Genomic DNA, 23,086 nt, shown 5'->3' with positions numbered 1-23,086 from the left:
AGGGGGTGGGGTCGGAAGAGAGGGCTAGTTCCTGACGTCCCTGATGGGCGTTGGCCGCAAACCGGCAACGTGCCGGGAAAAGCAGGGAAAACAGAAGGCGTGCTTTCTCTCCCCCCCCCCCCCCCGCTTTAATTATTCATTTCCATGCCCTCTTCTTTTCGCCTGCGGGGAAGCAGCCAGTGGTATTTCAAGGAGCTCTCCATGACCTCATCAAGGGCTCCGGCGGCCTGTTCCACTCCCCCCTCCCCGCTGCTTGCCTCACTCCCTTCGACAGACAGACCGAGCTGCTATAATAATCCCAGCATTGTTGCGCGCGACCCCCCCCCCCAAGCGCGCGCATAGACACGCCGCCTAGAAACTGCCGCCGCACCAGCACCAAGCAGGGCTGAAGCAAGCAGCGCAGAAGAAGCGCCGCCGCTGACTGAAGCAGGCGGGAGAGCAGCGCCGCCGCCGCCAGCGACTTTGCCGGGGAAGGTCACTCCTTGGCCGGCCGCGTGCCCTGCCCGCCCCCAGCGCAGCGCCCAGCCCACTGCAGGTTGCCGGAGGGAGGGAGGGGGGCGGGAAGGCTTGCTGCGAGCGAGCTCTGGGCAGAGCGGCTGCAGGCGGGACTGAGCAGGACGGGGGGCGTCGGGCGGGGAGCCCCCGCTTGAGACAGCTTCCAGGCACGACGCAGCGGGGCTGGAGAGACTCCGACTGACAGCCAAGCGACCGCCGAGGGGCGGAAGATGGCCTCCCCCACCACCCCGGGGACCCCCGGAGGCGGGACCTCGCCCCAAGCCAGCCAGGCACGCCTTCGGCAGGTGGGTGCGCGCTCTGACGACCCGGGCGAGGGTCCGGCGGGCCGGGAACGCCCTTTGCGGGGCACCTTCCCCCTCTGGCTGCAGCGAGCGAGCGACCGCTAGGCAGGCGCGCGCGCACACACACATACGCAGTCGCCCACCCACCCCGAAGCTGCCTTACACCTGCTCGGCAATCGGTGGGGCTCGGTGGCAAACCCGCTCGGGTTGGGCTTCGGCGCTCATGCTTGGTTAGTTTTCTCAGACCACCCGGCGAGGAACTATGCAGGGCCTCCAGGGTTTTAGATTGCCCCAGTGTGTCTGGGACGGAGAGAAATCAATGTGGCTGCTTCACTTCCCATAGATTCGGTGCTAGGAAGGGCTAGACAATCTTCTGCAGGCAGCTGCTGAGGCTTGGCAGACATGCTCGCCAAACACTGACACCTGATCAACTAGGCATCTTTAACAAACGTGTTGCCGGCTGAATAATAACCTAGCCTTAACTGAGGGACCAATCCGTCTTGTTATTGGGTTTGGCACAACCCCCATGGGCTGCGCAGACACAGCTAAAAAGTCTGTCTGTACTCGCATGTCATGTTCTCCGTTAGCAATGGAATGACTATCACGAAAGTGACCGTCTAGCCACCACCACAATGCAGAACAAGAGCCAAGCCCTGCAGAAACAGCCCTTGACTTGCCAGCACTTTGCAGATTTCTGCACAGACACACAACTGCATGCAGCATCACACACACTAAACGCCACAACTCCATTGCTACATGTAACTCCTTATTCCATATAAGACATATGCATATACTGCATGATCCAAGGAACACACAAAATGCAACACGAGGTCCACATTCACCCTCATACACTTTGACACTGTCTGGCCACACTTCAAATGCTGCTGTGAACAGTTTGTTTTCCGCATGAAGAACTAAGCTCCCTCTTTCTGTAAAACTCATAGTTTGATCTGACATCATGTATAGTTACCTTGTTTCTACCAAATAGATCCATGTATCTAGCACCATATTAACATATCTCATAGATGAAAAGGCCACAAGGGTAATTGAGGCATAAAATACATCTCTTGGAGATCTGAAACATTTGGAAATGACTACATGGTCCCTATAGACGGCAGGCTGCAGGCATAAATTTAGTTACAGTTTGACAGACATAAACACCACCTGGTATGCATAGACATGCTTCATGGTCATTGTGCTACTGAGGAATACAGGTTGTGATTTCTGCTATGGACCATGGAGGATGATGCCACCTGCTGCAGTTTGGGCATACAGGGGTTGTATTTTGTTGTGTGTGCATGTGAAAATGGAAGAGTGTCACAGAAACAGTATATTACTGATAGTTGTCTGGGCAGTGCAGAGGTAGAAGCCTTACTGTTCATTGGCTGTGCTATTTCCATGCACTTCTCTGGCATGAAGATAGTGAGGGGTGACTCTGGTATAGAAAACAAATTAGAGTGCACTTTCCTTGGTTACCAGCTCAGCCTGCATTTGGACTTTGGTAAACAAAGTGGGAACTGAGAATGGAAGGGAAATGTCATTTTTATTCTCTGCAAGTAGTCTGAGCTGCAGTGTCATCAAAGGGAGATTTAACTGAGAGATTGAAAAAGGTTGTGCTGATGATGCAAAGAAATGGTGCTATATTGCCATTTTGAGCCATCTGAAAGCAAACCTGGACTTCTTATATATATACTGTCCTATTTCATGCTGATGATACATTATGTAGGGTGAATTATATCCAGATTCATATTGTTGTTGGATTTTATCCTGTTCCATAATGAAATCTGGTACTCTGCCTTTACGTTGCCTTACTTCTTTTGGAGTTTTTTTTTTTTCTTGTTCTGTGTTGTGGATAAAGACAACATCCAGTATGTGATTTGTGATCTGATGAGTGTGGTTTCCAGTGATGTTCATTACATTATCTAAAATGAATTTATCTGCTGCAGAAAGCAGAATGTTGCAAAATTCTGACAGTAAACACAGATTTTGTCAGTAGTGTATATGTAATAAAAATGCAGATATTGGAAGTGATACCAGTCTGCCTTTTGAAATCAATCGCATAACAATTTTCTTCGTCCAGGTCAGGATTTCAAACTGATAACATATTAAAATATAGAAAAACATCAATAGACAGCTGTTTTTATGAATGGTTTGCAACCATGCAATAAATCTACACTTTCCCAAATACCTTTGTTTCTGGCATTCTTCTACATATATTTCCTTTCCACAAAAGGCATAGCTTGCAGTGTTTGGTGCATTAATTTACATACATATATATTTAAATGTTCTCCAGAATTGTTTGGCCACATGGCCTGATCTTTATCCAGTCTAGCAAAATAGATATACTGCCAACTTCAGGCTGTTAAGAAGTATATGCCTGTGTATGTACACATATTTTGAATACTTTGGAAGCCTAGGAAAATAACAGAGGAAGGGTCATGTCCTGTTACACTCTCCAAGTGCTACTATTTCTATTCAGTTCAGAGGTTGTCACGGTTGGGTTTTAATGTTAAGAATTTTTGAAAGCATTAGCACAGAATTGTGTATTATCTCTAAATATGTGACCTTTTACTGCTCATGAACATATTACAGAGGGTTTTTAGGTAATATTCCATTATCTAGTCCAGGTGATTAGATGAACTAATCAAATTAACTGTACATCAGAAGGGATTTCTAGGCTTTTTTCCTTGGCTCTGATCAGAAACATTTCAAGAACATCTCCTTTTGAGGCATTTTGGCACTCCTTGCCTGACTATTAGCTGGGCACTGAATGATGGAAGAAAAAACAAACCTCAAACAGTTCATCCTGAGCATAATTCTAAAACTGAGGAAAATTCATGAGAGTGTTTTCTGAATGTATTACCAAGGCTACAAAGAGAATATTAACTCAAAAGTCAAAGAAGACTGCTGTTCAATCTGTTTCCATCTCATGAGGATAAGTGCCAGTGGCCAACATCATGGCACCACTTAGAAGAGTATATTATAGTGCCACCAGCAAGGCAATGTCCTATACTGGTTTTATTAATGCTGTTTTAACACTTAGTTTAAACTTAAATAATATCTATGATATTCTATTGTTTTATGTCATGGCCTGTGTGACTTGCAACCCTCCCTGAGCCCGCTTGTTGGGAGGGTGTGATATAAATTGATTAAAATAAATATACAGGCATTAAGCATGTAAGAAGAATTCTGCTGGTCCTGTCTAGATGGTCCCACCTAATCCAGGACTCTGTTCCCTACAGTGGTCAACTAGATGCCCCTCCCCTTCCAGAAACTGAAAAGGAGAACAAGAATATAATGGCCCTTTCCTGTTTTTATCCCTGGAACCAGTATTAAGTGGTATACCATCCCTGAATGTGGAGGTTTCATTTTAGTTATCATGGCTGATAGCATTTGATAGGTCTGTCTTCTCTGAACCTGTCTAAGCCTTTTAAAAAGCAGTCTGTGTTAGTAGTCATCACTATAAATATATGAAGTACATTGTTCTGGTAGTCTTGAATTCATTGCCTATTCATTTCATCAAGTGGTTCCTAAGTTCTACTATCATAAGGGAGACTCAAGAGGAAAGGTTTATCCTGAACTGTGGGATACTAGAGACTGTATGTTTATTATTTCCCTTAGGGAACCTGAACCTGAGCCACCTGTGTATTGTGGGCGGGGGGGGGGGGGGGACCTTTTTTTTCTGATATGCTGTAGTTTTTTAACACATATAAACACACAGGGAAACTTCCCCTAGAGCTGGGGTGTCCAACTTGCTTAACATAAGAGCCACATAGAATAAACATAAGATGTTTGAGAGCTGGGAGGGAGGGAGGATAATAGTTGGGGGAGGAAAGGTGAAAAGAGATCAACTTTAACTTTAAATGAATTCTCCAAGCCACCAGCTGGCTTGGTGAAGTGATTTAAAGAGACAAATACCTTTTCCATGATGAGGTGATGGGGCCTTCAAGAGCTATACAATATGTGTGAAAGAGTAACGTGGCTCCTGAGCTTCAGTATGGCCACCCCTGCCCTAGAGTCTGTGAGAAATATTTTTTCCTCTTGATTTTGCTGATTGTATAAAACACATAATGGTTTGTCATTGTAGGAATGAACCTGGGTGATCCTATGTTTCAATGTTTCCTCCATCTGTTACACAGAGCACAGAATTTAATAGTGACTTTTGAATCACAAAATATGGCTTCTTCTCTTCCCTACATTCATTTACTTCATTACTTTATTTTCTGCGCAAGGGGGGCAATCACAGTGGCTTATATTGTTCTCCTTTTCTCCATTTTATCCTCAGAACAACACTGAGAGTGTGTCATTGGCTCAAGATCACCAAGCAAGTTTCCACGGCAGAGTGGGGATTTGCCGCTTGGTGTTTTTTTGTATTTTTATTTTGGTGTGTGTGTGTACACCTGGGAATCATGGTGACCTCTGGTGACTGACTCCTACTGGGGCCATGGAGGATATTCAGAGAGGTGGCTGAATAAAGCCTGTCCTTGCCTTCCAGCTCTGGTTTTCCAAGGTCTCCCATCCAAGTACTTGCCAGAGTCAACCCTGATTAGCTTCCAAAATCTGACAAGATAAGGCTTGCCTGGGCTATCTGGGTCAGGGTTGGATTTGACTCTAACCATGACCTTTAAAGCCATTTATGGTCAGGGGCCTGCTTATCTATAGGACCACCTATCTCCACATGTTCCCCATAGAGCACTGCATGCAGGGACACAAAACCTACTGTCCATTCCTGGGCCAAAGGAGGCCAAGCTATGCTTCACAGGAGCTAGGACCTTCTCGGTGGCAACACCAGAAATGTGGAATGACCTCTCAGAGGCCATAAGGGCCCTGCGAGATCTCTACTTTCCTCAGGGCTTGCAAAACTGAATTGTTTCGACAGGCCTTTAACATTTAAACCAGAAGAGGACTGCCACCCCACATCACTAAAGAGCTGCGATTACTATAGGATCACTACCAGGAAAGAAAGAGTCCGCCTATATCGAAGTTTGTACAGCACCATGGAATGTTTTTAGTTGTAATTGTATTTTATTGGTTTCAAACTGTAATTTAAATGTCTGAACCGACTGTTAGCCACCCTAAGTCAGCTTGTGGAGAGGACGGGAATAGAAATTTAAATAAGAAATAAATAAATACTCTAACCATTACGTTGTGCTGCAGTGGTTTGGAATTCTGGTTTGTAGAGAGAAGAAAACAAAACATATTAGAAGTATTTTGTACCAAAAGTGGAAATGATTCATATCTGAGTAGCATGCAAAGACAGCAGGGAGGGAGGAGCAAGAGCCTGGGAATTTTTGTTAACTTGAATTATGCTACTTCTTTTAACCATACAGTTCTGCCCTGTATAAAAATGGAGTAGGATTTTACAGACCCACTTGGTACTAGGAAATAATGTTAATTTGGAACCTATGCCTATAGGTATTGTGTCTAACAATGTATCGTTTATGAATAAATGCAGATTTATGACCACACACACACACACACACACACAAATGGCTTTCAAAATGATGACTGACTGTATCTTATTATTGCAAATTTAAAGTAACCCCCCCCCCCCCAGCAAAAAACCCCCAACCTCTTTGGAAAATGTGTTTATTTTGTTTCAGCTAGCTTGTGACACACACAGCCCCCCCCCTTTATTCTCCAAATTAAGGTAAAATATAATTGTTTGGGGTTACAGTGTTAGATGTTGTGTGCTTAAAACAGCAGTACATCTTCAAGGATGTAAATCAGAAGCATATTGGACTGGGTATTGAGGTAGCTCAGAGCTTCAGTGGTCTGGGAGTCCTCCCTAAACATTTTTCTGATCCTACCCCCCAGTCCTAGATAATGTTCTGGCGACAGGCAAGTCTTTCAACTCAGGCTCATTTTAATGGTACTGCATTTCTCTTTGGACAGTTTTCTATGTCTGATTCTGCTCTGCTATAGACCAGGAGTGGCCAACGGTAGCTCTCCAGATGTTTTTTGCCAGCATAGCCAATGGCTGGGGCTGATGGGAGTTGTAGGCAAAAAACATCTGGAGAGCTACCGTTGGCCACCCCTGCTATAGACTATTTATGCAGATGCTGAATCTAGCCCACAGTGACTCATCAATTGTTTTGCTCTATGAACTGATGAACATCACAAACTTAACCAACTGCCAAAGTCACCTTTGTACCCTGTGTGAATAACTGGCTGGAGACCAACCATCCATTTTTGAATGTTTAATGCCACCTGCAAGTCATGGTCATACCATCAAAAGGAATAAAAACTGACTCATTAAAAATGTACTTTAGGGCTTTAGCATTTAAAAACAAACACCCAGATCTGGATAGCCCAGGCAAGCCCAATCTTGTCAGATCTTGGAAGCTAAGTAGGGTTGACTGTGGTTAGTCCTAGAATGGGAGACCTCCTTGAAATGCCAGCAGTCAGGAGGATAGGTAGGCTTCATTCAACCACCACTTTGAATATCTTCAATGCCCCAAGTAGGGGTCAGTCACCAGAGGTCGTCATGACTTCTGGGTGTAGACACATACACAACAAATAAATAAATACATGTGCATCTAAATCATGAGGACAAATTGTTTAATGACATTAAAAAGTCTGTGAGGAAAATAGGGGGCCCATTTTGACTTTGGGATATGCTTGTTTCATGGAGGAGTTGGTATGTGATTCTTCAGGAGCTGAACCCTGAAGCAACAGTTGCTGATGATTTGCAGGGTGGATGAAAAAAGAAAATGATCTTATTGCTTCCTACAAATTTGTCCTGTAATAACTATTTATTTTTAATTTTATTTTTATTTTTTATTCGATTTATATCCCGCCCTACCCCACCGAGGCGGGCTCAGGGCGGCTCACAACACAAAAGCTAACAAGAATCAATTTAAAAATACATTAATAATTATACAATAAAATACATAAAAACACATAAAACTCACATCAATATGCACTATGCTACCTTTCCTTAACAGGGAAGGTTCCTGAATTTAGTTCATTCTGTAGAGCCCTGAGAAGTGGAAGGAAATACATGACTGTGAGAAAGAAATTCTTGAAGTATGTGTGTGCATGATATGCAGTGCTCCAATGGCACTAGGACAGAGGCCTCTTGGCAATACCATCTGCAGGAATTGGCAATACCATCTGCAGGGGTTATGGCATACCATCTGCAGGAATTGATTTTTTCCTCCGCCTTAACTTTCCTACAAAACCACCCCCAGTGCAGACCAGCTTGCCCCAGGCTGTCTTTGAAGCCCAGCTGTGATGGTAGTGGTGGGCTGCTTAGCCTCTAACTCAGGGTCCCCTACCTTATTAAGTCCTCAACTTTCGGATTTTTCAGAAAGTTTGGAAGGTGCTGTTCACAAAATGGCTGCCACATGAGCAGGGCCAATCACAAATCTCTGGTCTGGGAGATCCTGCAAAATATTAGGAGATTCCATGTGTTCTTCTATATCAGGGGTGGCCAATGGTAGCTCTCCAGATGTTTTTTTGCCTACAACTCCCATCAACCCCAGCCAGCATGGCCAATGGCTGGGACTGATGGGAGTTGTAGGCAAAAAACTTCTGGAGAGCTACCATTGGCCACCCCTGCCCTATATTACAGGCAGCAGCTGCTGGATAAGCACTCCCTGAAGAGTCAAATAAAAGTCTTCTGAGCTTTTCCAAAACCACTGCTACACTGAAGGGGGGGGGTGAAGGAAGGCCAGGATGAGATTTTGTTTTGGAGAGGACATGCTGTTTGATTTCAACTGCCAGCAAAAGGTGGGAGTTTGGATTGTGTGCAAGAAAATGTTTCCAAGCCCAGGGATGCAAGAAAGCCTGTGCTTATGGCTAAGATTGGAGTGCATAGCTGTGATGGCTCCATGCGATGAGCTTGGTACTTTGCTAGTGACTCAGTTGGTAGGGAGTGACCCAAAATTCCCTTTTTTTTTCCTTTTCAAAGCCAGAGAAGAAAAAAATGGTAGAAAAGGAGAAAAGTAATTAGAGTGGCCTTCACACGGGAACAGGATTGTACAGTTTCCCCACTGTCACAGCATAGCAGTAATGGAGCTTCCACATGGCAAGTTTTCCTGCCCAAGTTCCCCCAGGCCATATGTGTTTTTCCAACTTTTTAAAAAAGGAACTAACAGCAATTTCAAGTTGTTATACTGATATATTATTATAACAATAAGTGGAACAGATTCTGTGGATTTCCAGCTTTCATTTTTCAAAAAGTAAGTCTCTATCCTTTTCCGTTGAAGAGATTTACTTTTCCCTAGGACAGAGATTTACTTTAAAAAAAAATGAAAGTGGTGAATTTACAGAACTTGTTAGAGTTACTACTTTAATGGTACATCTTTATTACAATGTGAAATTAGTGATTTAAAAAAAACCCCAAAACCCAAAAGTCCTGATGGTGAAAGGAGGAAATGGCTGCTTTGGGGGATAGTCAGGAAAAATGTGAGAAGGAAAATCTGAAGTTTCCCATCCAAATGGCAGCCATCCAGGCTTTACTATGATCTTTCCTAATACATCACAGCTAAGCAGGTTAGAGAAAAATCAAAGAAAACTGGGGGAAACTCTGGGAGGTGAAGAAATACTCCATGGTCCTGTAGTGGAAGCAGGAAAAACCCCATTTCCCAACAGCATTGAACCCAGAGCAGATAGCCTATGTGTAAATGGCCTAGGACAGGGGTGGCCAACGGTAGCTCTCCAGATGTTTTTTGCCTACAACTCCCATCAGCCCCAGCCAGCATGGAGAGCTACCGTTGGCCACCCCTGGCCTAGGACATTCCAGATTGAGAATTGGGGCATCCCAGTTGCTGAATGGAATCTTGAAATATGAAAAACAGCAATCCTGGATTAGATGGGACCAAAACTTCTCTAAATCATGTCCTTGCAAGCTGCCTAATTCATTAGTAGTACAAGAGCTGTCATTCATAGGGCAATTGAAAGTTAAGGAAGAGCAAGGCAATGCTAGGATTTGAGCTGACTTTGCAGTTCAAGAGAGACACTGGCTAGCAAATACACAGATAAAAATAGTCACTCAGCCTGTTAAGTAATGGTGCCTTTGGATTAGTTATTAGATATTAGGGCCAACCTAAATGTGACATGTAGTTCTATATCTCTGTTTCCTGATGTGTTTTTTTTTAAATGAAAAGCAGCCTTAGAAGGGCGTAGTTGGGAATAAGAGGTGGCAGGGAGAGACCTTACTTACTTTTTCCCTCCTGCTATTTGTTTTCAAAAAATTAAGTCCCTAAGCTGCTTTCCTACCTGTAGGAGAAAAGATAACAGGTGTTTCTTTTTGTGTGGCTATATCAGCAGCTCCACATATGTGTGGCAGTTATTGGTATAAAAAGGGTTAAACAAGCCTCTCCCTTTCTCCTTTCAGAAGAAAAAAAATATAACGGAGGGAAGCAACACAGAACTCTGTGTCATGTCTCATTTGGCTCTGATACAGCAGGCTGAACACCCTCTTACCAAAACAGAAGAGTCCCTGGAACACCGCATTTAATGGGTGACTTTGTTCTTTTCCGGAGGTGGAGGTGAAAATAAAAACTGTGAAGAATGAAGTAATGGTGTCAGAATTTGCCACAAATACAGCATTGTGGGTGATTCAGAAATAACATGAGCAGTAATATTAATGTGATTGCTGTCTATTCAATATATATATAAACCAATTTTCTTAACCTGAATAAAATCACTTCCTACTCATTTTTTTAAAAATTACTTTTAGTTTCTTTTTAAAAGTTCTTCTAGAAACAGTATATGCTTCTATTCTAATGTCATGGTGACTGGATGCCCAATTGTCAATTGTTAACATTTTGAAAGCATGTGTGGGCATTTGGACTGAGTGGTAAATTTGGATGTGGAAGATCTGTCTTCAGATTCCTGCTCAACGTTGACCTTAGAGCAGACCTGAGACTAAATACAAATAGGGTTGATCTAATAATATATGCTCATTAAGTCTAATCCTTTCACTTTAGTGCAGTATCCATATGTACATGCACTGAGACCTATTAAAACTAGCGGACAAGATTACTAAAAGTTATTTAAGAAAAACACACAGAGATTGTTCTAGAAGAGACAATAAATATCAAGCAACTTAAACTATTTTTGAATATGCAATATAATTGAATGAAGTTCACTAATGCATTGCTAGAAAGGCAAATAGCTTGAAATTAGTTAACTTCTATTTGATCTGTTTAGAAATGTGAAACAATAACTATGAAACCATCTAAAATAAAGTTGGCTTGATCTTTACAAGAATGCCTGATGCACTTCAACATTTTTCTTCTTCAGAAGTTATTCGATAACATACTGGACTGCAATTGCATACGTGTAATGTATACTTATCAAATCAAATATGACCTCTTCCATTATGAGAGAAGATGCATGTGTCACATTTAAGCCATTGTGTTGGACTAGGACTGGGAACTTTGGTTCAAACACCAATTCAACTGTGGAAAATACGAGGTGGTTTGGGGTCAGTGTCTCATCCTCATCTACCTCACATTGTTGTTGAGACAGTAAAATAGCAGAGAAGAGAACCATGTGCACTGTGAGGAAAGGTGGGCTCTGGCTTCTGCTCCAATGTCTGGCCATAACTGAGCCTCTGGCTCAGTATTGTCATCAGTTCTAACTGGCAGTAGCTCTCCAAGGTAGAGGATGGCTTTTTACTTCCTACAACCTAATAATTTCTAATGAGAGATGCTGAGAATTGAACCTGGGATCTTAGACATGCAAAGCCTGGGCTCTGTCATTCCTTCTTCCATCTTACTCCTACCCCTGTATTAATCTTGGGCATATTCAGAGTTCTGCAGGTCTTTGTTATTGAGTAGTCTTCAGTGATTCCTTGTTTTAAAAACAGAAGTCTCTTGACTTTCTGGGCACCAGCTGTGATGCAGGAGTGGGACATTCATTAGATGTTAACTAAGAGCAGCAGATAATACAGAGAGGGAAAAATGCTTTGGTGACTAGAGATAAAACTAGAGTTAGCATAACTAACACAGGAGGGAGGAGAAAATAAATTTAAAAAATTAAAAACGTTTTCGGCTAAATATCAGGACTTCCTGACAGAGAGGTTCCTCAGTGGAACAGGCTTCCTTGGGAGATGATGGGCTCTTCTTCTTTGGAGGTTTTTAAACAGAGGCTGGATGGTCATTTGACAGCAATGCTGATTCTATGAACTTAGGCAGATCATGAGAAGGAAGGGCAGGAGGAGGTACTTATGATTTTCCTGAATTGTTTAGGAAACTCAGATGACCCTTGAGGTCTCTTCAAATGCTATGATTCTACAATTCTATGATTCTAAGTGGTCAGCATTACCTGAGATGAAGGCCTCTGGCCAATATGCTGTGGAAGGGAACTTGGAGGGAGATGAGGGAACAATCAAGAGGTATACATTTGCAGTGGTCTGGCTTGTAGTTTTGCTTTTGGTGATAAAATAATCGATTCCTGATGAAAATAACTAAGTAGGATGCTTACCTGTAATATTCTTCAAGTTGTTATCTTTGCAGTCCCACATACAGGAGACAGCAGTAGCCTGGAAAACTTTCTCTGGAGTTTCTGTTCATAGCATGCTTTAGTTTTTTTTTTATTGCCATTCCTATTTTATTCCCTGTTTCTCTATTCCTGTTTATAGCTCAGTTCCAAATATATTTATTTGAAAACCAGTCCTGCTGTGTGTAATGTGGTGTACTCCCCAATAAGCATGCAGAGGCTTACAGTCTTCCCTAAAACTTTAACAATATGGATTTTGCTGTTTTGTGTTCACCATCTATTGGCAAAACAAAACTTAGAGTTGGCAAAATAAAACAGAAAATTGTGGATTGATCACTAGGCTTCCTGAACTTCACATGGGATCCATTGCTACCAAATCCTAGTGGCTTTTTCAGTAGCTCTGTTACAACCACTGATATAATTTTGGACAACAGGGCCGCATTCAGCAGCTTTGGATCACAAGAACTGTCTCTTGAGGTATGAACTATTTTGGAAGAGCCAGTCTTGTTTGAAGAAGGATTTGCAGTAAATTGTCTGGTAACACTTTGAAATAATAGTTGTGTTTATTTTTCCTTCCAGCTGCTGGGACTGAATATGTGTGACTGTTCCACATTTTGTTGTTGTTGGTAATGAAATCAAAGTTTTGGTTGAGTCATACATTGCAGCTGAGATTCCCACTATGGCAGAAAAAAAAACCCCTGACCACGGTGGCCCTGTGCAGTCTCTGAACTTTTCATAAAGTATCTCTCATTGAATCCACTTGTACATTTTTTTCTTTTAAATTAGTCTGTGTGGTTGTAAAGTATTTTGGTTTATCTGCATGTCTTAATTGCTCCTATAAGAGTCTAAAGAGTACAATGGGGGAATGACTTGAGACTTGGATACTAAAGGAATCTTTGTTTTTGCAACAAAAGATTCATTCATAAAAAAAGCCTGCAAAACATTTGAGATGAGTGTGTGCTGTGTTAACTCTTTGAATCCAGCTATGCTGGCTAGATCTAGGACTCAGCATATAATAGACTGGCCTCTTGTCTTTTGTGCTGTTAAATTTGTGTGTTTTGTGTGGGATTTCCTTGGCCAGTGCTGATAAACAGAGCATTTACTTGTGACCTGTGGAAAGGCATCTGGCCTCTTAGCTCTTATTTCTTCCTATTAAGTATCATTAAGTAGCAATGCAAATAGCCAAACTGGGTGCTTTGAAGAACAGTCTGCTCATCTTAATATATTTTTCTTTCTTGATGCCATGCAGCTTGGCTCCCTTGCCCTAGCCATCTCAATAGATTTACTGTTTTTTTTCCCCTCCTGTGATACACTCTGTTAGCTCGTGTGTCTGTTTCTGTCATTGTATAATTCTGGAGGAAGTGAATTTATTTATAGGAAGGCTACTATGTGGAAGATATAAAGTACAGAGCCAGTCTAGGTGACCTTAAGGATCTTTTCAGTCTTGTAATTGGTGCTTGTGTTTAGAATTGATTCAAAGATGGGACCTCATTGTTCATCATTCAGTCATATCACTCCTCTGGGTGGAAGTGCGGGATATAAATCAAAACAAATAAAAGTGAACACACCTTCTCTCAGAATCAGCACTGCTTAGGAAGTTATTTACAGATCTGTAGCCACATATGTAAATCGATGAATTAAGACTACATTGACAAGACAGAGGCTTTTCTCCAGACTTGGGGAAAACCTCTAGGTTTGCAGAAAAATCCTAAAGCTAGTCAGAGAACAGCAAACAGAGAACAGTTGTCTATACAAGCACAGAGAACTGTTTTCTGAATGTAAGCAGGCTCAGGAGGATGGTGAGGAGAAGGGAGGTGATCTCATGCTGCTAGGCCATTGCTGCTGGGGACAGCGAGGCTGTTAGCAGCTATAGTTGCTCCAGCTCCCCTTGGCTAAGCTTAAAGCAGGTGAGGAGGCAGAATCTTGGCTCATTCCTACCTTTTGAGGCAGGGAGATGAGTTGGAGTTGTGGCTTGTCTCAGCTCAGGCAACGATGGTGACGTAGCCATGGCAGAACCCACCACATGTGCACTCTCCTACCCCCACACTCAGGCAAGTAGAGGAGATAGAGGAGGGGGAGCCACTACTGTTCTCAACCACCCTCTTCCACTGATGCAACAAACCCAACCCCATTAGTTCCTAGCAAACATCACTTCTCTGCTGGCTGGAGGCAAGCAGGGGAAAGGGAGGAAAGGGCAGAAGCCACCGCCACTGTCATCAGTCCCCTCAGAACAGTGGAGGACAAATTGTTGGACTGAACAGTGGGACAGAGCACTAGATTAGAAGAAGGAGGAGGGGAGGTAGGGGGGCAGGTGGGGGGAGACAGAAAGTGAAGATGGCATCATTGACAGGAAAGAAGGGCTTGGAGGAGACGGGAAGTGAGGGGGCCTGAGTGACAGGGAAGAAGAGTGGGAGAGAAGGAAGGAAAGGCAGAGAAATGGGATGTCCCTTTACTGCAAGTTCCTTGAGTGCCTCCACTTATATATATCTTGAATCTCAGCATGCCCAAATCTGTGAATACTTAAACCCAAAGACTAAAGCCATGAACAGACCATCAGATCTTTCTGCAGACCAGAGAATAGCCCCAGGTTTGCAGAAATATCTGACATTTAAAAAAAGAAGAAAACTCAGAACTATGGTGGGGGTTGGAAGCTAATCACCCCAAATAATAGAAGCAGCACTTGCAGCTTTAAGAAATGTGTACTCTCAGTGACCATTGCTAGGCAACCACACTAACTATATTTACAGCTTTGGTTTCTTTTTGAAAATGGGTAGGGGGAGGGGACAGAGACCTTTCCAAGTCTGTTTTGGTCTTTGAGGGAGGTGTAATTGGGGCCAGGCCTGGCAACAACCACAGGGTAAATTGATACTATGCAACTTGCATGACTTACCCAGGCCCAGCTGTTTGCTACTGTTCACCGGCAGCCACTCCACAAAAGCCTCTGTAGTGTAGTGGCTAGAGTTAGCTAAACTAGAATCTGGGCGAGCAAAGCTTGAATTTCCACTGTGCTGTAGAAGTTTACTAGGTGACCCTGGGCCAGTCACACATTCTTAACCTAACCTATCTCATGGATAATTCAGAGGATAAAGGAGAGGAGAATGTTGTAGGCTGCTTTGGGTCCCCATTGTGAAGAAAGGCAGGATATAAATGAAATAAGTAATAAATATAGCTGAAGATGAGGTGGGTGAATTAAAGGTAGGTTGGCTGGTGGATGTGAAGGTAAGAAGGAAATAGTAAAAGTGAGGATGTTGGAGTTGCAAGGAGGAAGAAAAAAGGAAATATTGTGGGGAAGGGGTACCGGGGAATACAAGCCTTTTCAGGTTCTCTACTTTGTAATTGGACCACAGATTTGATGGGTAAAGGCTACCAGACTATTTATTTATTATTTAAATTTATATTCTGCCATCCCCAGAATGGATTTAGGGTGGATTACAATCAAGTTAAAATATCAGATAGAGACAACTAATTAAAACCACTTTAAAACATCACAGTGGTTTCCATCTGGTGCCACTTTCCTACCAGGTGGAGGGAAGGAGTAAAAGCTGAACTGGGAAGGGGGGCAGATAAAGATAGGTTGGCTGGAGGATAGAAAGAAAAGGAGGCAGGAAAAGAGGGTAGAGACTATGGGGACTTTCAAGGAAGGAAAAAAATGACATAGTATGGAAGAGTAAAATTAGATGTCCTTGCAGGTTTCCTACATTTTTTGGTTTGCTTCTTCAGTATTTAATATGAAAGTTGTTTGTTCTGCAAAGCAAAAGAAAGCCATAGTGGAATCTGAGTGACCCCTTCATGCTGCATTGCTCTGAAATTCCTGCTTAGTTCCAGGATTAAGCACCAAGTAAGAAGGCATCCATTTGTGTATGTGTATCTGCCCTGAAAGAGTACACAGCAGGCAAAGAAATGGAGATGTGAGAATTAATGGGGAGCAGAACCTTCTCTTTTGAAAAGCAGATGAAAACAAATGTGGGAGAAATTTGGTGTACATATATGCATATGAACATAAGCAAAACAAGACACTGTAGGGCTCTTTTTTCCAGCAAAAAAGTGAATATTTCCTTCCACTGTTACTTTTTCATGATTTAAAAGACACACATTAAATTCTTCAGTTCTTATAACAGCCCTCTACACTTGATATGGCCATGTACAGGCAGAGTTTGTGTTTGTGGGAGACAGGGGAATCATGTCCATTAGAGCAGCCTGCCAATTAGCTGCCTGCCAATGTGCATTCAGTTTAATGGCACATATATACAACCCAGATGCCTATGCAAGCAGGAACTCCTTGTGAAGGATCCATGATCCTTTAGATGCTGAGGTTCAAATCCCCATTTGCCATTAAACTTGCTGGATGTTCTTAGGCCAGACGTTCTTTGTCAGCCTAACCTGATTCACAGGTTTATTTGAGGATAAAAATGTGAATGAGAAAGAAACAATTACACCACCCTGAAGTCCTTGGAGGAAAGGAGTCTGTAAACACCTCCCCTCAGTGGAAATACCTGAATTCAGCTGAGACGAATGTGTCAACTGGAAGAGAATGAACTAGCAAAAGAATATGGGTGTTTATCCACAACATGAGGTAAAACCACTCCATTTGGTTTTATGTCGCCTCATCTTTTAGTAATAATTCTCCTGTCATGGTGGCAAATCTGACCATCCTGATTGGTTGGGGCTCGGTGGGACTGTGGAGTATCAGCCTTTGGCCCGTCAAACTGTCAATCAAGAGTACTTGCATGCCATTGGTTGAGTCTGCTCCTGTCTCCTGCCTGAGTGGCTGTTGCTATCCAGCAAAGTTGGTTTTGCCAGTAAAATGCCACCAACTTTAGTTCTGGCAGTTAACTGTGGGAACACACTATTGGCCCATCATACAATGGTCACTGTCTCTGGCATCCCACTGCTGACTCCTCTGCCCCCGCCTACTGCAGGCCCAGGAATGTTGAACACACTTGCAAAAGCAGTTTTACCTCAGAGACAGCCACATCTCCACTCTTCTCTGTGTTTTCTCTGTCAAAGGGTTGCAGAGCTACTGCAGCTTCATAAAAAAAGTACCAGCACACGCACCCTCCAAAAGCCACATAAATAGCCAGGGGGACCAGGCCATGCTGGGTGTGTTTTCTTAGAGCCCATGGCTGTTCCCTGGAAAATGCTAGCTGTTCCTAGGCAACCCAGGCTGCTTTTTCAGGAAAGGGAGTGGCCTCAGGGGAATGGAATGCCATACCATCCACCCTCCAAATCAGTTATTTTCTCCAGAATGGAGGGAGAGAGATTTGTTGCCTGCAGTCCAGATGACGGAGATCAGCTCTCCTTGAAGTGTGTGGGGGGGGGGAGTGAATTCCTTCACTTGGGTGGATGGGAAGACAGCAAGGCTGGGGGGGGCACTCACCTAGAGCCTCCTTCTAGAGCCCATTGTATTTTCCTTCACAATGGGCCTTACTCCTAGTATCTAAATGTATCTTCAAAATGAATAGCAAATAATTTCTTCACTGTTAACCCCATAAGAGATCTGTGAATCTCACTTGGTGTCACAGAGATACAAGTAAGATTGCTGGCTTTTGTAATTCCAATGGAGAGATGTCATTTGTTTTTTCTTGCTTACAAAAACTAGGGTGTGACCAGACACCAAAGACTCCAGTGACTATCAGCTTGTCTGTCTGGTTTGAGCACAGGGATGCTGGTGGGGAAAGGCCTTTAGAATCCTTACCCCCACATACATCTTTTTAGTTTGTAACATCCAAATGGGAGAAAAGTTCTGGAGAACTCAAATACTTGTACACCATTTTGTGTCATTTTGGTTGGTGGATTGTGCAAGTTTGATAGCAAGTTTGGTGAAGTGGTTAAGTGCACAGACTCTAATCTGGGAGAACCAAGTTCTCTACTCCTTGACATGCACCTGCTGAGGACCTTGGATCAATCACAGTTCTTGAAAGAACTGCTCTCTCAAGCATGTCTGTTGTTAGGAGAGGAAGGAAAAGGAGATTGTAAACTGCTCTGAGATTCCAAGTGAAGACTCCAGTCTCCTCTCTCTCTATGTGTCAGCATTAGGCTGAACTCAGGGCAGGGGGAGCAAAAATGATCCTTACTCTCCCTTGTATACAGTTAGGTCATATGTAGAACTGATTCTTCAGCATTTGTTGGCTTGCAGTTTTGCATGGAAACAGATGTTGTCAGAGGTAGTATGATATGAAAGTTCTGCTATGACTTTTTATTTGCAGTTGCTTGCTCACATGTGGAAACCTCCATTGGATGATGTGGTCATCAAGGTATGAAGGCATATGGGTGAACTGGCCCATTGTTTAAGCAAGAAAAAGTTCTGTGGTGAGGTGGCCTAGAAATAAATAAATGGGAGCTCTGAGTCAAGACAAGAAAAAAATCTAGAAAAAAACCTGTAGTTGTCTTAGCAAAGGCAAACAACAAATGTTTGGCTGAAAGTGCAGTTTCAGTATTAGTATATTTATGGAATTTTACACTGGAAAATGGGAAACTTTACAAAAAATAAATGGAGGAGGGAATAGCAGAACTATCAAGTGATTGTTGAATTACAGGAAAATGAAGGACAAACATTACTCAGAAGCAGTTGGTAATAAAATGTTAGGAGAGACATTGATGAGTGGGTTGATTTCTTTCTTTTTGTATTACAGGATGTATTATTTGAGCAGGCACATATTATTTTCCTATATGAGTCATAACTAGTTCTGATTTGATGCCAATATTAATCAACAGATATTCAGAATGATAATATTGCCTAGATTCTACAGTGCAGTGCATTTTAAAGATATATATGCAGTCCTAAACCGTTATACTATACTAACCCTTTAATGATCTTTTAGCAACTAAATATAAATTTTAAAAAAGGAAAAAAGTATACGTAAAGTAGAGACAAAAATATAACAACAGTAGTGGCAGATGTACACATATCTTTCAATGAAAGATTTCCAAATATCTGAAGTCCATATGCAGTTGTTGTATATATGCCATGGGTTCAAATATTAATAGAGTTCTAAAGTCCTCAGTCCACTGATTCACTGGACGTGGACAATTATCCTTCCAGTCCTGTAATATGAGTCTTTTAGCTGCAGATGGTCCATTTTCGTTGACCATTGGTTAGCCTCCAAGAGAAAGGCAGATAGTTTAAAAGTACTAAGCATCCTCAAAAATCAGTGAACATTCTAATACAAAATAGATACGAGTAACTTCTTCTAGAAAAGCTGAATGACTGGACATACCCAAAGCATATGTTTAAGGGATGCATCCTGTGGATTATGCCTGTAGTTAGACACTTTACTCAATCCTTTGCTACAGAGTAGCTGTGATGTCCAGTATATCCTAAACATATTTTTTTCCTGAGTAAGTTGCTACTTAAGATCCATAGAAAGAACAGGTATAAACATTAAGGCTATATAAGGCTTTCTTTCCCTATGAAGAAAGGTTGAAACGCTTGGGGCTCTTTAGCTTGGAGAAACGTCGACTGCGGGGTGACATGATAGAGGTTTACAAGATAATGCATGGGATGAAGAAAGTAGAGAAAGAAGTACTTTTCTCCCTTTCTCACAATACAAGAACTCGTGGGCATTCGATGAAATTGCTGAGCAAAAAGGTTAAAACGGATAAAAGGGAGTACTTCTTCACCCAAAGGGTGATTAACATGTGGAATTCACTGCCACAGGAGGTGGTGGCGGCCACAAGTATAGCCACCTTCAAGAGGGGTTTAGATAAAAATATGGAGCACAGGTCCATCAGTGGCTATTAGCCACAGTGTATGTGTGTATATAAAATTTTTTGCCACTGTGTGACACAGAGTGTTGGACTTGATGGGCCGTTGGCCTGATCCAACATGGCTTCTCTTATGTTCTTATGTTCTTATATAGCATGTTGCTTTGGCAAAATACAAAAATCTTAACTCCTTATTCCATTCATTCCTGAGACTCTTCATGTCATATTTATTAATTGATATAAAACATTTATAGACGAGTATTGTTTTTGTTTTCTGTCTTGACAGAATTTTCAGGAGCAAAGGGGAGTCTGAAATACTTATTGCTGCAGGGCCATATTTAGATACCAACAGATGTTGCAGTTGTAAATATTGCCAATCAACAGGAGTTGAGAAGTCCTCAACTAAAAAAATGCCAGAAACTCATCATCATTGTCAGTCAGTTGATCCAATGTAAAAATTGCCCTATCGGTCCAAGCCATCCATACAAAACATTTCTTCTCAATTTTTAGATCCTGATTGTCCCATAACACTAATTTAGCATGTGAAAATGGATCATATTGATATTGCCTTGACCAGGGATGGACGTGGAGTGGATTTCTGTGGATTGGGGTTTGTGATTCAATTCATGGTACAGCCATGAACCATGAATTGAATCACGAACCTACACAAACTGATATGCCAGTTCATGAAGAGAACTGGTTTGTATAGGTGCATGAGCCATTTAAAGTTTAAGCCCCAGCTTTCTGTTTCCTGTGAAAGTGGCCGGGAACAGAAAGCAGAGGTTTAAATGGCTCCAAGCAATTTAAACCCTCCAGTTCTGCTCCTCGCTGTTTTGAATTGATGGTGAGCAAAACAGGAGTGGCTCAATGTAAAAATGTAGTCCTTTGCTCGTACAAGTAAAAATGTGTGAAGCCTTCTTATGTACTCGACATATAGTGTTATATATTATTTGCTTTCAAAGCATATTCAAGCAAAATCAAACAGGTATGTTTGCTTCAAACCCTACCTCATATGGAATATTTGGGACATATGTTTAGTGTTAGTTCTCATCCACACAGGTTATCTCATTTGTTATGTACCTAAGAAGCGATGATGCAGTCAGAAAAATTTTATACTGCTGTCGGGCAATGGAGCCATTCTATCTTGCTTCTAAGTGCTTTTTAATCTCATTTACCTGACATTTGTTAGAGGAAATGTTTTGTAGGGGAGCTAATGGTATGTTCATTCAAGCTTCATATGCTGTACTTATTTGACTCTGCCAGGGTGTGTTACACAGCTCATGGGTTTACTAACAGTGGAATCCTAAGCACAGTTGCATTCTTCTGATTTTGTTGTTGTTGTTGTTCAGTCGCATAGCCGAGTCCGACTCTTTGCAACCCCATGGACAAAGTCACACCAGGCCCTCCTGTCTTCCACCATCCTCCGAAGTCTGTTCAAATTCATGTTTGTTACATCAGTAATGCTGTCCAGCCATCTCATCTTTTGCCGTCCCCTTCTTTTGCCTTCTGTTTTTCCTAGCAACAGGATCTTTTCCAGGGAGTGCTCTCTTCTTATTTGGTGGCCAAAGTATTTGAGCTTCAGCTTCAGCATCTGATCTTGTTGTTGTTCAGTCATATAGCCGAGTCCGACTCTTTGCAACCCCATGGACAAAGTCACACCAGGCCCTCCTGTCTTCCACCATCCTCTGAAGTCTGCTCAAATTTGTGTTTGTTACATCAGTAATGCTGTCCAGCCATCTCATCTTTTGCCGTCCCTTCTTTTGCCTTCTGTTTTTCCTAGCAACAGGATCTTTTCCAGGGAGTGCTCCCTTCTTATTTGGTGGCCAAAGTATTTGAGCTTCAGCTTCAGCATCTGACCTGCAAGGGAACAGTCTGGGTTGATTTCCCTTAGGACTGACTGATTGGGTCTTCTTGCAGTCCAAGGGACACTCAAGAGTCTTCTCCAGCACTACAGCTCAAAAGCATCTATTCTTCTGTGCTCAGCCTTCCTTATGGTCCAGCTCTCACAGCCATACATTACTACTCGGAATACCATCGCTTTGACTATACAGACTTTTGTTAGCAGGGTGATGTCTCAACTTTTTATTATACTGCCCATAGCTGTCCTCCCAAAGAGCAAACGTCTTTTAATTTCATGACTACAGTCACCATCTGCAGTGATCTTGGATCCCAGAAATGTGAAGTCTGTCACTACTTCCATGTCTTCCCCTTCTATTTGCCAAGGTGTGATGGGGTCAGATGCCATGATTTTAGTTTTTTTTTAAATGTTGTTTCAAGCCTACTTTTGTGCTCTCCTCTTTCACCCTCAACAAGAGGTTCTTTAGGTCCTCCTCACTTTCTGCCATTAGAGTAGTGTCATCTGCATATCTGAGGTTGTTGATGTTTTTCCCGGCAATCTTAATTCCGGCTTGTGCTTCATCCCGGCCAACATTCCGCATGATGTACTCTGCATATAAATTAAATAAGCAGGGTGACAATATACATCCTTGTCAAACTCATTTTCCTATTCTAAACCAATCAGTTGTTCCCTATCCCGTTCTGACAGTTGTTTCTTGACCCTTATACAGGTTTCTCAGGAGACATGTGAGGTGGTCTGGTACTCCCATCTCTTTAAGGACTTGCCACAGTTTGTTGTGATTCACACCATCAAAGGCTTTAGCATAGTCAATGAAGCAGAAATAGAGGTTTTTCTGATACTCCTGTGCTTTCTCCATAATCCATCGAATGTTCTGATAGTACAGCCTTAAATACACTTTTCTGTGAGTCAGCTTCATTGAACAGACCAGAGTAGGACTGCAAGTAGACCTGTTTAGGATTATTCTCAAAGTCTGTTGTCAGTCAGTCAGTCAAAAATTCATTATGTATAACCATTGGCCATTACAAAACAGAACACGAACAACAAAATTCCCAATTAACACCTTAAAAGTTCCCCAGAAAGGCCAACCTCAAGAAGTTACAGCATTTGATATTACTCTTGCTCTTATCTTCTTAGCTGCAAGGGCAAACAAAGAGACTCTGTAGGACACATGAGCATCGTTGTCAGATAACAGAAATATAATATTTTCAGTTTCTGAATGTCCTTTTAAGGATGTTAGTACTCTCCCCGTATGAACCCCAGAGAGCACTGAGGT

At 42.4% G+C, this 23,086-nt stretch overlaps 1 protein-coding gene across 1 annotated transcript in view; it reads left to right on the top strand.

Moving 5' to 3' along the window:
* Positions 1-658: 658 nt before the first annotated feature.
* Positions 659-23,086, top strand: part of ANK2 (ankyrin 2) — a 474,349-nt gene continuing 451,921 nt past the window's right edge. The window contains exon 1 of the mRNA XM_060246895.1: positions 659-800. Within this exon, the coding sequence (XP_060102878.1) occupies positions 726-800 (75 nt within the window). The 5' untranslated portion in view covers positions 659-725. The remainder of the gene's footprint in view (positions 801-23,086) is intronic.

The sequence above is a fragment of the Heteronotia binoei genome, chromosome 9, assembly GCF_032191835.1.
Source record: "Heteronotia binoei isolate CCM8104 ecotype False Entrance Well chromosome 9, APGP_CSIRO_Hbin_v1, whole genome shotgun sequence".
Classification (NCBI taxonomy): domain Eukaryota; kingdom Metazoa; phylum Chordata; class Lepidosauria; order Squamata; family Gekkonidae; genus Heteronotia; species Heteronotia binoei.
This window is presented reverse-complemented; position numbering and strand designations above follow the sequence as displayed.